General features: G+C 35.3%; 1 protein-coding gene across 2 annotated transcripts in view; it reads left to right on the top strand.

Moving 5' to 3' along the window:
* LOC149791905 (all trans-polyprenyl-diphosphate synthase PDSS1-like) overlaps positions 1-17,206 on the top strand; it is a 254,393-nt gene that overhangs the window by 104,708 nt on the left and 132,479 nt on the right. For both annotated transcript variants that reach the window (XM_089970420.1, XM_089970418.1), the window contains one exon: positions 9,314-9,452. In XM_089970420.1, the coding sequence (XP_089826546.1) occupies positions 9,314-9,452 (139 nt within the window). The remainder of the gene's footprint in view (positions 1-9,313; positions 9,453-17,206) is intronic.

The following is a 17,206-nucleotide window of genomic DNA, read 5'->3' as shown; positions in this document are numbered from 1 at the left end:
TGGTTGTCCATGACAATGACTGTTAAAAGTACAGTCCATAATCAGATTACACTGAAAGTAGAAACCAACCAGATATAAGTGTGCTTTTTAATAACAATAATTAAGTCCTTGCCATACAAAGGTTTATAATTGTTATGGGCTTTTTGCCAAATTTTAAACAACCCTTTTCTAAACAAAAGGTTTTGATACTAACATATCAGTCAAGTAGAGTAATGGTAGCATGTTTTTTTTAAATCACATACTTGTACTTGTTCTAGTGATATATCCTGTGGTTTAATATCAGTAATAATATGTTGCTATTGCATAGTGTACTCTTTTCTGGATGGAAAATACCCTCAACCATATGACGAGAATTGATCCTCCCATAAGATGACTTATAGAAAGTTACAACATCTAACCCATGACCCTGGCCCATGCACACTAGCCCTTATTCTTTTTCCAATTGCCACCATCATTAAGGCAACTGAAACCATTTTAAAGAAAAATTGCCTTTGCTTTGAGTCATATTTTGCAATTCAGCATATTTTTTTCATTAGATGTATCATTTTTACCATGTAAAATTACCTGCTGATCAGGTATTATTCTTGTTTGGAATTCTCTCTCTCTCTTGGTATTGGCACTTTCGGTTATGTTTTTCTTTTTCTTAATACTGTATATACTGCCTATAAGTCAAGGTTTGCTACTGAAAATTTTATTCATGTAGTATAGGGGTCATCTTTTAAGTGTGACATGCAAAAATAATTTCATAATGTTTGAATTTCATGATGTTTGCAATACACAATGTGAGTTTAAATAGTTTAAAGTTTTCATGACACTATTTCCATTAAGAAATGCATATATGGTATGCACTGTATCTATTTTATGACAGTATTCATTACACAGTAATTGTATCTTCAGTTATTTGGATTTTAATAGTTTGAAAATATTATGGGTAAATTAAATACTACCCATCGCAATGTGAAGTGTCTGTCAATATTATTTACTGTGGATCTTTACTAGCAAGTATTTTGCTTCCATTTTCATGCAAGTCATAGCAACCTGTTAATATTTGTGTTTTGCTAAATAAATGATGTGTTTTATACAATAAAAGGTTTGATTTAATTTGTATTTTCCTTTTCCACAAGTTTAATTTAATTCCCAAATTATATTTCTAAAGTTTTCTACCATTGCATGTGGTCTGATAAACCCATGGCTTGTAAAGGCAGCACTCGGTTGTTTTCAAGTTCAGTAATATTTTTGATCATGTCATGAATTTAATAAATGTAATAGTTCAGTGCCAAGTAGAGCTCTACAGCTTCCTGTGCATGTTTTACCTCAATCCAAGCAGTACTCTTTTTCTTCTCCATTTGACAACCCTTTGATTAAGCTGCAAGTGTGGTCCTTATTCAGTGCCAATTAACAGAGGGTGGTTATTTTCCCTTTATCTACAAATATCTATATCATATATTATGTTATAGTGTTTGTTTTTTAAAAGTCATGTTCACTTCACTCATCCACTCTCAAGTGTCATAGATCATCATCCAGTGTCTCACCAATTGTACGCTGATGACACCCAAATATACAAATCTAGCCCCCCAACTGAAGTTGATACTACCATCCAAGGTGTAGAGAGGTGCATTTCTGATGTGAAATCATAGATGACATGTAACAAGCTGCAGATGAATGATGATAAAACTGAGGCCATTCTGATTACAACACAAAAACTTTCTCATTCACATCCTTTACCTCAAACAATAAATATCAGCAACACCAACATTAAATTCACACAATCAGTATGAAACCTAGGTGATACTCTGGACAGTACTCTCACATTGCACCAACATGTCATGAACATATGCAAGGCTGCATATCTTAAGCTGAAATGCATCAGCTCAATTCACAAATATTTTTCAGTTAATGCCACTAAAACACTTATGTGTTCATTAGTACTTTCAAGATGACTATTGTAACTCAATTCTGTCTGGTTCATCTCAATATCTGCTCCAGAAATCAGAAAGTTCAAAACACATCTGCTCGTCCATCTGATCCAGAATCAAACACAAAATTTGTTCTCTGTGCACGTTTGACTGTCGGACTCTAGTCCAACATACCTATCCGACCTCACCCATGTGTATACACCAGCAAGATACTTACGCTCCTCTTCTGACAATCATATACTCGTTATTCCCACTATGAAAACAAAGTCATATGGACAGCGTTCTTTTGCATACCAGGGCCCAGCAACGTGGAATGAATTGCCCACTGAACTTAAACACAAAGATACCGTGATCAGATTCAAGAGTGCTCTCAAAACACACTTAATTCGAATGCAAGAACAAACTTAAAGACATAATAATGTTTCCTACCTTAAATATTCTCAGCATGTTTTTTTTATGTTTTCTAATTTCAAGGTGTTTGTGTTTGTAATCATGTAATTATTTATGTTCTTTATTTTATAGGTGTTGTCTAATGTTGTAAAGCGCTTAGAGCTTCTAAAGATTCGGCGCTATACAAAGTCCTCAATATTATTATTATTATTATTATTATTATTATTATTATTATTATTATTTGAGTTAATTTTAGTTAATGGTATATTTTTGAATTCTTTAAATCTGTTGCTGGCCAGTACTATAAGAAAAATATATGTATTTACTTTCTGCCTTTAAAAATCAAGGTTATTGCCAAGTTCATGTTAATAACTAATTTGGTCAAAGTACACAATGAAATAGTTGAATGGAGATCATGTTAGCATCATGTGAATCAACAACATACTCTAGAGATGTCAGTCATGTCCAAGTTGCCGATTGGCTCAATAATTATATGAAAAAAAGCCAAATGCTGTTACAGATATTTCACAAAAATACAGAATAATTTAAATACCTGGAATCTTTTCTAGTGATTCAGGCGTACCACTCTGGTGGCTTAGTGGTTAGAGCATTACTCTTGGATGCGGGATGTCATGGGTCCAAAGCCCAGCCAAGTCATGGCAAAAACTTGTACTAACAGCTGCCTTGCTAGGTGCTCAGCATTATGAGGTTAGTGTTAGGACTGGTCAGGATAATGTGACTGGGTGAGACATCACGCTACATGCCTGCGGTAAGGTGCCCCAGTGCTGGACATCACTATAAACTGCCACACTGCAGACATTGTAGTAATATGACTGAAAAATTGTTAAAGCTATATTAAAAATCCAGATCACTAACTCACTTTTAGTGATTCAGAATTATTGATTTAATGCATTGGTAGTGACTGTATAAAGTAATTACAGTGGGACCCCGCTATAACACGGTAGTTGGGAACCATAGAATCCGACCGTGTTATGAACCGAACCGTGTTATATGCAACCAACTCAGTTAGCTGAAGAAAATGTACCCCCCCCCCCCAGAAAAAGGGGGAGGGTAATACATACGGGTGGTAAAATACGTGCTTCGTCAGCACAGTTGCTATCTTGAATTAATACATATTAAATGAGAAATACACCTATAGTGAAAAGAGAGAAGACATACTTTATTTAGAGAACTATGAATTGGTAAATATACGTGAATACTGTTTATATATAAATGTCTAATGTATAGCATGATCAGAGTATCAACGCAGTGTACTCACCTGCGAAGCTCATCATATACATCGAATCCACAATACAAGTGATTCCATCGAAAATATGCATACACAGCTTTAAAATATTCATTAATTTTGTAACAGGTCATATTGGTCTGAATTCATTGGAAAAACATAGCACAATCACGTAACGAATGACGAAGCACATTTACTTTGAAGTACGTTCGAAGTCGATAAAAGTTAGTTTGCGTTTTAAACTTTCACAGCACAGTTAAAGTGTTCCAGTCATGTTGGAAAATGCAAAAATCTATCAGATTCCATCACTTTTATTTAAGTTTGGTACTGACTCCCTTTGAAGAAAACTTCTTTACTGTTATTGAAAGATTGTAGTCGGCTTTCTTTGATGAAGGCTGCATGTGCTTTTGAAGTCGCCGCTAAAGAACAGCTTTGGAGAACCAAACGAATGCCCATTTCTTATTGTGGCGGCAACATCAAATAATTGTATGAGTGAGACAGGGATTTTTTCCATCTGCTGAGTACGTTTTCATAACAGTCGGTGCTTCAAAGGTAATCTGTTTCCCTTGAAATTTTAGCAAACTGTTTTATCTGGATACATTTTTAAAAGGAATTGTCCATCGTTTAGACTATTCTAGTTAATGTCCCTCCATGCCTACTGAATAAACCAATAATAATTTTTAAAAAATTTTTTAACATTTGTGGTAGCAGCGTCATGTTGCCTTCTACGCATGCGTCTGAAAATTAAGAAGAAAGGGTCAACAGAAGATAGAGATGCAGGTGTTCTGACGACATGGATTATTACAGAAAACGTGAGTTTTCTGAAGGATTTAATTCTGAGTGAAAAGAAGAGGAATTTACTTACCATCCACACACAAATGCATCGTTGTAAATATATTAATTACTAGCGAGTGGCCGAAAATCTGATGAAAGACAGATTACGAGAGAATGCTTCGTCCAGTTTATCTCCGTTACCAGAAATGTCAACAACAAAAAAGCGGATATTTCACAAGATACAGAACTCGTGTTAGATGTCAGGATAAGCGGATTATGATATAACAATGCACTGTTTAGAGATGGTTTGTCAGTATAGACAAAGAATTTGTTTATGTAACAATAGATAAATTTCAGTGCATTTTATATCCAGTTTGCGGCTTCCTTTCATGGGGCCTCTGAATTTCTGCACTCCAAACCAATGGTTGTATATAAAAGTTTAAACAGCCAACAATGTTGCCAACAAATAAAAAAAGCCACATGGTATGTTTTGCAGCCAATAAGGAAAAACAATCCAAGTTTGCGACATTGGCGAAGACCTACGCGATCACAGAATAAACTTTTTATGCATTTTTTCTTCTTACTTTTAAGAAGAAAGAAAAAGTACTTTTTCATGTACGAGAAAAATACTTTTTCGTGTACGAGAAAAATACATATAAAATTTCAGGAACCAAGCCGCGATCATCTTGCATTTTTTATTCATATGCGATCTCTATCCCAAAATGATAAGCAACTTTTTACGTTTTTTTTTTTTTACTTTTTAAGATTTTTTTTTTTGCATAAGAAAAATACATGTATATAAAATTTCGGGAGCCACGCCATGACCGCGTTATATCCGAATTCGCGTTATAATGGAGCGCATTATAGCGGGGTCCCACTGTATAAGTACACATCATTTCATTCTTCAGTTATATTTTAGTCTTGTTAGAGTTGGAGAGGAAATTTTATTTATTAGTAATTTGTTCATTGAAATTGCAGAGCAGAATACCATTTATTCAAAACAGATGGCACCTTGCTGGATTATTTTGAGTTATTGAAGGATTTGGATATTTAATTTAGTTGGAATACAGTGAAACATTCAGTGACTTTTATGGCATTCACTTTTATTGGATATATCTTGAATTGGTGCTAGCATATAAGCACATTAGAACCATTCAGAATGCTTTTGGATCATTTCCAGATTACTATGAAATTGATTGTACAGTTAGGAAATGCTATAGGAATTCATACCATTCTGTATGTTATTTTTAATTCTGTTACTTTGCTTGATTTTATATTTTAGGAAAATAAATTTATTTTTTGGAAAATTGAATGCTTGTTGGGTTTTAACTTTTCTGATTACATATTTTAAGCCCCTAAGATGTGACATTTAATAGATTTCACAGAACGTATGATAAAAGTGTTACTTAGAGTGCATAAACTCGGTCTCTACATAAGGGCCTGCATATGACAGTGAAATCGAGGAAACAGATTTGAATAATAGTTACAATGACTAAGTGATGATTTACAATGACTATATGACGATGGAAGGTTTCAGAACATTTTTAGACAATGACTTCTTGGACTTTAGATAGTGACATTTATAGGATACTTTGAATCACAAAAATGTGGATTCAGCTTTCATTATTTATTTGTAAGATGTGTTATGAATTGGATCATTCTGAACTACTATTTCTATACCAATCTTTGACCTGTATCTTAATTTTGGATTTATCCTATAAATGGATTTAAAAAGTACAGCAATATGGATGTTACTAGTTGTCAATTTATTTGTGAGGTATTCCACTAAATAATATAATTGTATTTTACACTGGTTTGGTTTTTATTTGTTCTGTCCATCAGATTTGGCTTCTTTATTTTTCAAATGTGCAACCCTGACTCACTGACAACAAAATGACCCTAAATGGATCTAACTTGTTAAAAACATCCCATCTTATAGGAGGGTGAAAAAGAAATTGGCTTTTTGTGGACCTAAAAAAGTAGGGTCGACTTATAGTCAAGTATATACGGTTACTTGGCACACAGGGTGATGTCAGTGTAACAATTATTCTGTTTGAGAATTATTTAATTCTTTTTTTCTAGGTTAGTTAGGTATTTAGTTATCCCTGTCCTTGCTATTTTGGTCTGTGGACTGATCTTGATTCTGTTTTATTGTTTTGATACAGTAACAAATCATTGGAATTCAGATTCCATTTAATCTGATTCCTGCCATTTATATTCTGCATACTGTCAAACACCAGTCCTTACTTAAGTTATATTTATTTCTTGATTGCATATCTTTCATTCTTATAAGTCAGTATATTATATTACTATATACTCCTTTTTTTCTCCATTAACTTTACATTGTCAGAATAGTGCAGTATTTTACAATACTGAACACATTGATATTGCTTGCATGTACGTGACACATGTGCCTAAAAATAGTATAATGTATTAAGAACTACCTGGTAAAAAAATTATTAGTTTTGTTTGTGTATGAACGAAATAACCAGTTTCATCTGATTGAAAGCGGAGATGATAAAGTAAATGATGTGGATGAGTTTACTGAGTCACAAATGGAACATTCAGAGAAGCAAATGATTGAACATGATATTCACAATGTCCACAACAAATGTGAGAGACGCAGGATTGAAAATACCCATTCCAATCATTTGAAAGTTATTTAGGAGAAATGTTCATAACTTTTCATTAATGGTATGGTTCAGACTATGACCAGTGCTCTCATGTGTGTATGCAAATTACATATAAGTGCATATTGAGGGCAAGGGCTATCTAATATCAGTTAGATGTTGAAGTACTAAATTGCGGGGAAAAAATGCAACTGAAGCATTTGGCAGAAAAGTATGAACCTCAAAGCCAATAAGCCACTGGCTGAATAGACTGTCAAACACAACTGCTTTGCAATGTCTGTGTTAACTTGGTTGATACAAGCACAAAAGGCAAGAACCAAAAGGTTTTGTAAAATTCAACAGATAATATTTCCCTAGAATCCAAAACTAACATTTAAAAAGAACTTATTTATTGTGAATTAAGTCAGAAATAGTAAGAAGCCTCAAAGCACCAAAAGTAGGTCAGGTTCATCTCAAGTTCTGTCACAAGTCCAGAAAGAATTTTCTGAAATAATTTGGTTTTCCAAATGAATTCCAGATTTGAATATGCTTATGTACCAATAGCCTGGAATAGTGTTGATGGGCTAACAGTTTTGATGTATCAAAGTAATGTAATCCACAGTGTCTATAAATTCACAATAATGTCAAAATGGTGATTTAGTCTGAAATTATTGATGAGTAGATTAAAAGATTCCTCTCAAATTAAATCTGAACACAACTGAAGCTAAGGATAAGAAGGATTAATTCTGTGTCTCACTACCTTTATATAGAAGCTAAGACACAATAACAGAACCAGGGTGAAGGTTATTTTCCCATCAGGTTCATTTCCAGAACATTCTAGGTTGCAACCAAGTTGAGGTGTTTCACTAAAAATGTAGTAAAGAACATTTAAAACATCAGGTAGAGCAGGCTTTCTCCCAGGGGAATACCAATTTATTAAATGCAGATCCAAGTAAAAATGTACATCTTCAGATACTACATGATTTTACAATATAATCTAAAATCGTAGACAAGAATTAACTGTGGAATATTGTTGTTTACAAAAAAAGCAAGACAGTCAGGTAGGCCCAAACTCCCGCTCTTAGTTATGGGCAAAGGTCAGTTATACAATACAAATAAGATATACATAACACCATGGTTGGTCTTCATGCATTGGCTATTTGGTGTTAACAAGCCTTCTCCACAGTTGAGTTGCCAAAGACATGCCTGTCGAATCAAGGTCCTGATAGGTATTGATCTGTCTGCTGTGTAGCAAGTATGAAGGAGATTAAGACTTCTAATGTTATAGCATGAAGAAATGAAAAATCATATGAGCTATACTGTAGCTCTTGTTTCTTTCATAGTAATTCATCTTGAAATTGTTTTCAAGTAATGTTAAGTAATGTTGTCAGTTTCTCAAGTACATTTGGCACAAACTCCTGTTTCTTGCTATGAAAATAAAACTTGATTTATGCAATATCAGTTTATCAAACATGGGTCACTGTGACCTTTGTTTCATGCTTCACTGACATTGCTTAAGTGTTTCGGTTAACTTGGTTTCTTATGTACTGTTGGTGGGGAGCTGTGTATTGTAGTTAGTTGATCCATAGTAGGTCAAAAACCAAAGCACCAAAAGTAGGTCAGGTTCATCTCAAGTTCACATTTCAGTAACTGCTTAAATTTGTGATTTTTTTTTCAAATTCCTTGGATACTACAGCATCACGGATATTGATATGCTAATGTGTTTTGCTAGAAACAGACATTTCCACCAAAAGTAGGTCACTATGACTATATTTAGAAGCTTTGGGGCAGGCTGGAATTGCAGGTTTTGGCAAGCTTCTTGTATTATGCAAGATAAAATTAAGAACTTGTTTGGTTTATACTACCTGATAAAATTTTAAACATAAATCTGTTGAAATTAATTTCTTTATTGCTTATTTTATCCCTTTTCTTGGCTAAAATTTGTTTGATGGTAATATCCGCTTTTGATGTGAAATCTTTGGATCAAATTTTTTTAATCTCCTTTTTTGACTTGTTTGATCTGTTTGTGCTGTCAAATATATGGGTAAGGCTAAAATTTGGTTGGTGGTAATCATCCTGTCTTGAGTTGAAATATCTGGATCAAATTTTTTGAATCTCATTTCTTGATTTGTTTGATCTGTTTGTGCTGTCAAATATAAAGATGTCATGAGATCAACTCATTTTAAGGATAACTGATATCCCATCTGAAGTTGGTAATTCTTTTATTTACTCAGAATTTCACCACCTCAGAAACCACCCTATTCTACTTCTTAAGTCTTGTCTGTGAAAAGTGTACAATGCAAGTGTAAGAATTTGTCTTTTAGCAAACAGTTTGAAACAATTCATTTTAAATTGTCATGTGTTTGTTTTCTTCGCAGGCTTTTGGACTCACAAAGAAGAGTGGCCATGATTGCTGAAATGATACACACTGCCAGTCTTATTCATGATGATGTCATTGATGAATCATATATCAGAAGGGGAAAGTCCAGTGTTAACAATATATGGAAAGAAAGAAAGGTATATATAGGGCTTTGAGCTAAATAAGGTGTTTGTGAGGGGAAGTAACAATTTGCTTCTACAGAACAGACACTAAACAAAAGCCATGAGAAATTATTGACTCCACCATGATTGAATGGTACTTTCTATCCATCCATCACTGATATTCCCCCTCCTCTTATTGCCATTCTATTCTCCATATCCAATCCAAATTTTCTGCTACAGTAACAGGTATTTACCAAACACTTATATTTATGATTCAGCATAAGTTTACACACGAGTAGACAACTATTTTTTAATTTGTTTGTTTACAGCTTTCTGCTGCATTTATTTAGCAAAATGGATATGATTGTAAAGTTTTACCTTGAAGCTGAAGAAAGAAAATTTGTATAACAATTCTTAACTCTCCCACCCCATCTAATGACTGTAATAAAGATAATAATATTAATATTAACAGTATACTGGAAAATAGTTTGATGTGAGGGTTGCTTCAGAAAAATTCCATTTTGACAAACAGATCTTGAACTGTTTAATCAGTTTGATACAGTTGGTCAATATGTTGAAGATTCCTGTTCAAATTAAAATGACTATTAATGGTTTCTTTGTGATCTTAAAATACTCTGCCATTTGCTTCCATAGCTTTGATACTGGGAAGCACCATACTTGGCATAAATGTTGCTGTTGGCTTAGTTTAAGCAGAGTTTCCTGTAATAGCTATTTTTCAAAAGCTGAAATTCCAAATATCTGTTCAGAGTATTAAACAAATATGGATGGAAGAAATAGGTAAGATTAAAGTTACACATTTTATGTCAGATCCCTTTGGTATGGGCATATTACAGTGATTCTCACAATGGCCAAATTAAATTATTGACTTCTTCATTTATAATTATTTTTACTTGGTTACTAAGACAAAATGTGCAGCTTATTTATGTATGAAAATGTACTGAAGTTAAATATTTGGATAGTGCTTGGGAACAACACCTAATTTATAATTTCTGATTAATATATAGCCAATAATATGTTAAAAGTGCTATCAACTAAAACCATCCAACCAACCAACCAGACAGCCAACCAACCACATACTTGAATAAAACTGAAGGAACTAGATTGCTTTAGTTATTTCCCCTTCATGGTCTACCTTTGAAGTGCTAAGGGGTCAGGGGCCAGTTTTTGTGTACAAATTTAATGTCGCAATCAGCGACCTAATATAAAAAAAGATCATAAAAAATCAAATACACAAGTGAGGTGAAAAAGGTCCATATTTTTAGGTACCTATATTAAAACAAAGCATAAGAATATTATCCACTTGACCAGAGAAGTCAATGGCAGTTCATAGCAGAAGAAATTTTATGCACCCCAACCCCTATTTTATACATCAATTTTACACATTCAAAGGCCTTTTTTGACAGCATGTGGTGCTCACAGTGCAAACGCAAGCCCTTTCCCTGGATGAAAATTTTGAAAAACATTGTCTACTAAATAGCTTGATGTAATTCAGAATAGTTGTCATCCAAGCTGTTTTTGAGATATTCTACTTGCCTTGAACCCACGTGTCTACTGCTATGGGTGGCTAGCTCTTCTTCCTAGCCGACTGTTGGTATTTCACTATCAACATACTGCAGAGCAGCTATAGAAGGTGTACATGCCTGACATCAATTTCAAGAACAACACAAGCCTAAAACACCTAGTTCACAAATATATCCATATCTATAAATAGTAAACAATAATAGCTGAAAAAGTCATACCATAGCCGTAAGTTAAGAAATTTGCCAGGGGCCAATATACGAAACTGTACCCTGCCACCTAAGATACACAAAATACTTGCACAAAAATATTTAGAACATAGGTTCCAGCTTGTATGGAGCTCTTGGCTGCTGTGTAAGAAAGGATACTTTGTAAAATATGTGCTTGATGAGGTATAGTTTATAGGCATACTTGCAAGAAAATGTATCAGAATGCCAAATAAAAACTAAACTTGTTTTCTAGATTGTGAAGAAGATAAGGATCTGCTCAAAATATTAAATCTAGTGCTATAAATATTTTTGTATCAGTATAGAAGATTTTGCTTAAATTCGCTATTCTAATGTTTGTCTTGCTTCCTTTCTAATTATATTGTTGTTGTTATGATCACCAATGTTTATAAATTTAGCTAAGTTACACTGATACTATTGTATCTACAGTTATGAAACTTGAAGATGTTTTCATCTCATCTCATTTTTGTTTCAGAAATTATTTTAAGGTTTTGCATTTAGCTTATTTTCTCTATATAGTCATGAAACTTGATGAGTCTGTTCATCTTGGCAGGTACTATTCATTCGGACAAATTTAGATGATGGTGACCTATTTTTCACACTTCAGGAGTTACATACATTTGTTTGCATTTAGTTTTCTTTGTATGTATAATCATGAAACTTCATGGCTATATTCATCAATGATTGTACTACTGACAATAGTAAAAGTAAAGGTGAAGGTGACTTTCTGACTTTTGTTTTTGGTTGTTTTTTTTGTTGTTGTTATTCTCATTACTTGAGGCCCCGAGTGGCTGAGTGGTCTAAAGTGCTCGCCATTACGGATCACTGCCATCTCACCTCTGTCTGCGTGAGTTCGAGTCTCAGCTTCGGCTAATGTTGGTACGTGAGAAAGCCTGCCAGTAGCTTCTCGTGGGTCAGTGGTTCTTCCCGGGGTTTTCCAGGGTTCTTCCTCCACCAATTATACTGGCTGCCTTGTATAGCCTATCTTGTGCTGAAAAATGGCGTTAAACCCTACACCAACAACAAATTCTCATTACTTAACTTTGGAAAAGTTGACATGTATGCCATACTACAATTTCCACATGCCCAAAATTTCGCCTTTTCAATAAAAATGAATTACATTTGAACACTATTCCGAGAACTGAAATGATCTTGCATTGCATTTGATTTGTGCAGTATAATCCAACTTCAAAGAAACGTCACTTTTCGCAGACTTGTCAAATATAATGGCATACACATTCTCATTTAAGGCATTAATATGTAATCTGACATCTTTTTCTTTAATTGCTGCTATTTAAACTGCCCAAGGGATAGTTTTATGCTCCAACCATGACTGATTATCGTTTATACATGCTTCATGTAACGGGCATAAACTTATATAAAAAAATTATATTTAAGATTACTGAAAATTGTGTTTTTTCGAGAGACAGCAGTGTCAGGGGGTTTAGGAATACAACATCATATATTTAGCAGTGCTTTCCATTTGATTAAAATCAGATCTGAATTTCACATAGGACAGTGGTGATCTGATTTTGATTTAGATTGCGCTGTGTTATGATATTTATGTCAACATCTTGAAAGTACATTTACACATTTCATTTGTGCATTCAGAGTTTCCTCAGGCAAACTCTTTTTTTTTTTTTTGACAAGCCCAACAGGCATCTCACTTTGAATACAAGATGGTCCTGATTTAAAATTTGAAGGGTGTCTGGCTGTTAGATTTTTTTAGCACTGGTCACTGGTTTTAAATTTGCAAAATCAAACACTAAGCATGCATTTCTGTCAGCTATGAGGACAGCATGGTGATCAGAACTCATGTTGTTTGGACTACCTATATCATTTGTTGAAGAAGCAATTGTTATGTATTGTTTTTGACAGAAAACCTTTACTCCATACATTAAGATGTTGAAAGCTAAATGCTCGATAGCCCTTGATTTATGCAGAGTAGTAGTGCATACTGACTGGAGTGCTGGTAGAAAAGTCATTCTTAACCAATATCTAACCTTAATTAGATCCATACTGGACTATGGTTGGGTTTATGGTTCAGCCAGAAAGCCATACTTAAAGGTACTTGACCCAATTTACCAACAAGCAATATGACTTGCTCTGGGAGCATTTAGGATATTCCCATATGAAAGTCTTTTGGCTAAGCAAATAAGCCACCTCTGTGACATTGCAGAGATACATGTGTTTAGCCTGCAATAAAATTGAGATCCAATGCTTTGAACTCTGCTTTTGCATCTGTTTTCCATCCCAAATACAAATCACTTTACCAAAATAAGCCAAATGCCATACCTACCCTTGGCATTAGAATATCTTCCTGCCTTAACAGACAAATAATGACGTTTAAAAAATCCAAAATCTTTCTGTTTCTGTAACACCTTCTGGGCTACTTAGATAACCCAAAGTACCTTTCACGCTGGATGAAGGAAAAATTTCAGAAACAAATCCTTCCATTTTCACGCTGGATGAAGGAAAAATTTCAGAAACAAATCCTTCAGTTTTTCATAACTCTTATAGGACTACAAAAGAATTTACACTGACAGCTCAAATGATGAGGAAAAAGCTGCTGCAGCCTTCATTAGTTACAGTAAAAATTGTGCTTGCCAGATGGTGTACCAATATTTTCAGCTGAAATCAGAGCAATAGACCTTGCTCTGAAATATATTGATTTTTGTTGTTGCTATAGGGTTTATTGCCATTTTCCAGCACAAAATAGGCTATACATGGCGGCCAGTATAAATGGTGGTGGAAGAACCAGGGAAAACCCCGGAAAGAACCACCGACCCATGAAAAGCTACCGGCTTGTTTTCTCACATACCCACACTGGCCGAGCGTGAGACTCGAACCCATGCAGACAGAGGTGAGATGGCAGTGGTCTGTAATGGTGAGCGCTTTAGACCACTTGGCCACTAGGAGCCTCCCGAAATATGTTGAAACCATATACATGTTAAATTCTGTCATCTTCTACAATTCACTGTCTGATACAGTATTTCAGTCAATACACAATAGGAAGTTGGAAAACCCATTACTGACCAATATTCTGATCAAACATACAGAGTTGTGTACCTCTCATAGCATGCTGTTGGTTACCCATCCAGTTTGGTTTTAAAGGTAATAAAATAGCAGACTGTACTGCTAAAATAGCCATGTCTCTGCAACTGATTTGGTGGCCGCTCTGGTGGCCTTGTGGTTAGAGCAGTGATTCCCAAAGTGGGCGGTAACGCCCCCCTGGGGGTGTTGGGATTATATAAAGGGGCGGTACGAGGCAAGAGGGCGACAGGGGGGCGTTACTAGGCAAAGGGGCAGTAGGGGCAAAAAGAGAAAAACGTGAACCTGGTGGTGGAAATACCTCATTTCGTCTTTGCTCTCACAGTCATACAGCTTCTATGCTCGCCCTTTTGATCAGTTATTTTTTCTGTTTGACACGCTTTTTATGCTCGCCGTTATAAACCAGCGCTATCATTAATTAACCGCGCTGTTTTTGAATCAAAGCCAGTATAAGCCCGCGCTTGTATCAGCAGTGCTCTTTTGTGCGCACCCTTATTGACCTGTCCTACCCCTGTAATGGAATCTTCCGTGCTAGATCATTGTCTTGGTGTAGTACTTCCTGTGATGCAGGGTTGCAGAGTGTAGAGTGTAGACTGGCTCAGTACCAGACTAGCACGTTGTAATATTTTTACAGTCATTATATTTTATCATCAATTTTCGATTGGCCATGGCGACAAATGAAAAAGCAAAGAAGAAATGTAGACAGTACAATGTAACTTATCTGAAATATGGATTTATACCATCACCAAAGAACTTGCAGCTGCCAATGTGTCTGGTTTGTGAAAAGGTATTTTCTAATGAAGCGATGAAGCCCTCCAGACTGATTGATCATTTGAAGAAAGTACATCCTGACAAGGTAGACAAAAACTTAACTTTCTTTGAATCACTTTGTGATAAATTTCAGAGCAGGCCAACGCTGTCAAGCATGTTTTGTAATACTTCACAACAAAACACTGATGGTTTGCGTGCATCATACAACATTTCACTGTTGATTGCTAAGGCTGGCAAGCCACACACAATTAGCGAAAAACTCATTCTACCAGCGATTTGTGAAGTTCTGAATACTGTTCTGCATAAGTCTCCACACGATGTTATTAAGACGATTCCTCTAAGCAACAATTCAGTACGAAGACGCATAGATGAAATGGCTGACAATGTGGAAGATATGTTATGCAGCATACTAAGGTCAACCGAGTTTTCATTGCAACTGGATGAATCAACTATGCCAGGGAATGAATCTCTGCTTCTAGCTTATGTGCACTTTATTAAAGATGAAAGTTTGGCTCATGAATTGTTATTTGCAAGGGAGCTGGAAGCAGACACTAAAGGGGAGTCAATATATCAAGTTGTTGATAAATTCTTCACAGAAAAGGGAATTCCACTGACAAATATACTTGGTTGTGCAACTGACGGAGCACCATCGATGACTGGTCGCCACCATGGGTTTCTTGCTTTCCTGAAAAAAAGGTGCCAAATTTATTTTCTATTCATTGTGTCATTCATCGCCAGCATCTGGTTGCAAAAAACCTTAGTGATCACCTGCACAAGTCATTACAAACTGTGATTACTGCAGTGAATAAGATTAAAGGTCACACTCTCAAAGATCGATTATTCCACAAGCTCTGTGTTGAAAATGATGACGATTTTAAATGTTTGTTATTTCATACTGAAGTTCGTTGGCTTTCCAAAGGCAACTGCCTGAGGCGCTTTTACGACCTTTTTGAGACTGTTGTGGAGTTTTTTCAAGACCGGGAACCCTGTCTCAGTGTGGAACTCAAACAAATTAAGCATGATGTTGCTTATTTAACAGAAATATTTTCAAAGTTCAATGAGATTAATCTGCAGTTGCAAGGAAATGAGGTGACTCTTATTAAAGATAAGTCTGTTATCTCTACGTTTATGTCAAAGTTACTTCTATTCCAGCACAATATGGGCCATCATGACCTATATCAATTTCCAACCCTGTCTGAGCTGAAAGATAAGGGAGAAATACAAGATTATGATCTGCATGTGTATTGCGATCATTTGGATATGCTGAATAAAGATATGTCTGAGCGATATCAGGATCTTCTATCATTGGAAATTCCAGATTGGGTGATAAATCCATTCTCAGATATTGAGCAAGTTGGAGTAATGGAGGAAGAAGTAATAGAGCTACAAAATGAATTGAGCTCAAATCAAACTTTAAGTGTAAGAAATCGTACCAAGAGTTTTGGTTACAAAAGGACATTTCCACCCGCTTTCCAGCGTTATGGTCTGTGGTTAAGAAGCTTCTTGTTGCATTTCCATCATCGTATCTGGCAGAACGTGGCTTTAGTGTGGTCGCCCACCTTCTATCCAAGCAAAGAAATCGACTCCAAATTGTTAACTCTGGTGATTTGCGACTCGGGTTAAGTGACTTTAAACCGGACATTGGGGCAATAATCTCACGTCATCAAGCCCATCCGTCACATTAAGCAACTAATGAACTGTTAGGAACTTAAGATGAAGAATCGATTAAGTACTTGGGTTCCAGGAATCTAGTATAATATATAATCTCTTGTAGCTTCTTACATTACTTTCCGACTTTCAATTAGAATTCATGATTATTAAAACAATATGTTTTTAAAATTTGATTTGGAATAATTGTGTTTTTGTATTTTACTCCTCAGAGTTTAAAAACAGTTAATCATTCATTTTCCCGGTATATTAGTTATTTCATTCCTTACTTGTCCTCATAACCACTATGTGACTATACTAATAGGCCTATGTGATTAAATTAAAATGAAACGTTACTTCATATAATATAGGAATAGATGGGGGCATTGGGGGTCCGTTTCTTGAGCCAAAGGGGCGTTGGCTCAGAAAAGTTTGGGAACCAATGGGTTAGAGCATCTGCCTCGGACGCAGGAGGTCTTAGGTTCGATCCCCAGCCAAATTATACCAAAGACTTACAAAAATGGTACTAGCAGCTGCCTCGCTTGGTGCTCAGCA

The sequence above is a fragment of the Sinohyriopsis cumingii genome, chromosome 9 (genome assembly GCF_028554795.1).
Source record: "Sinohyriopsis cumingii isolate HCF-2022 chromosome 9, ASM2855479v2, whole genome shotgun sequence".
Classification (NCBI taxonomy): domain Eukaryota; kingdom Metazoa; phylum Mollusca; class Bivalvia; order Unionida; family Unionidae; genus Sinohyriopsis; species Sinohyriopsis cumingii.
The sequence above is the reverse complement of the archived record's forward strand: the minus strand, read 5'-3'. Positions and strand labels throughout refer to the sequence as shown.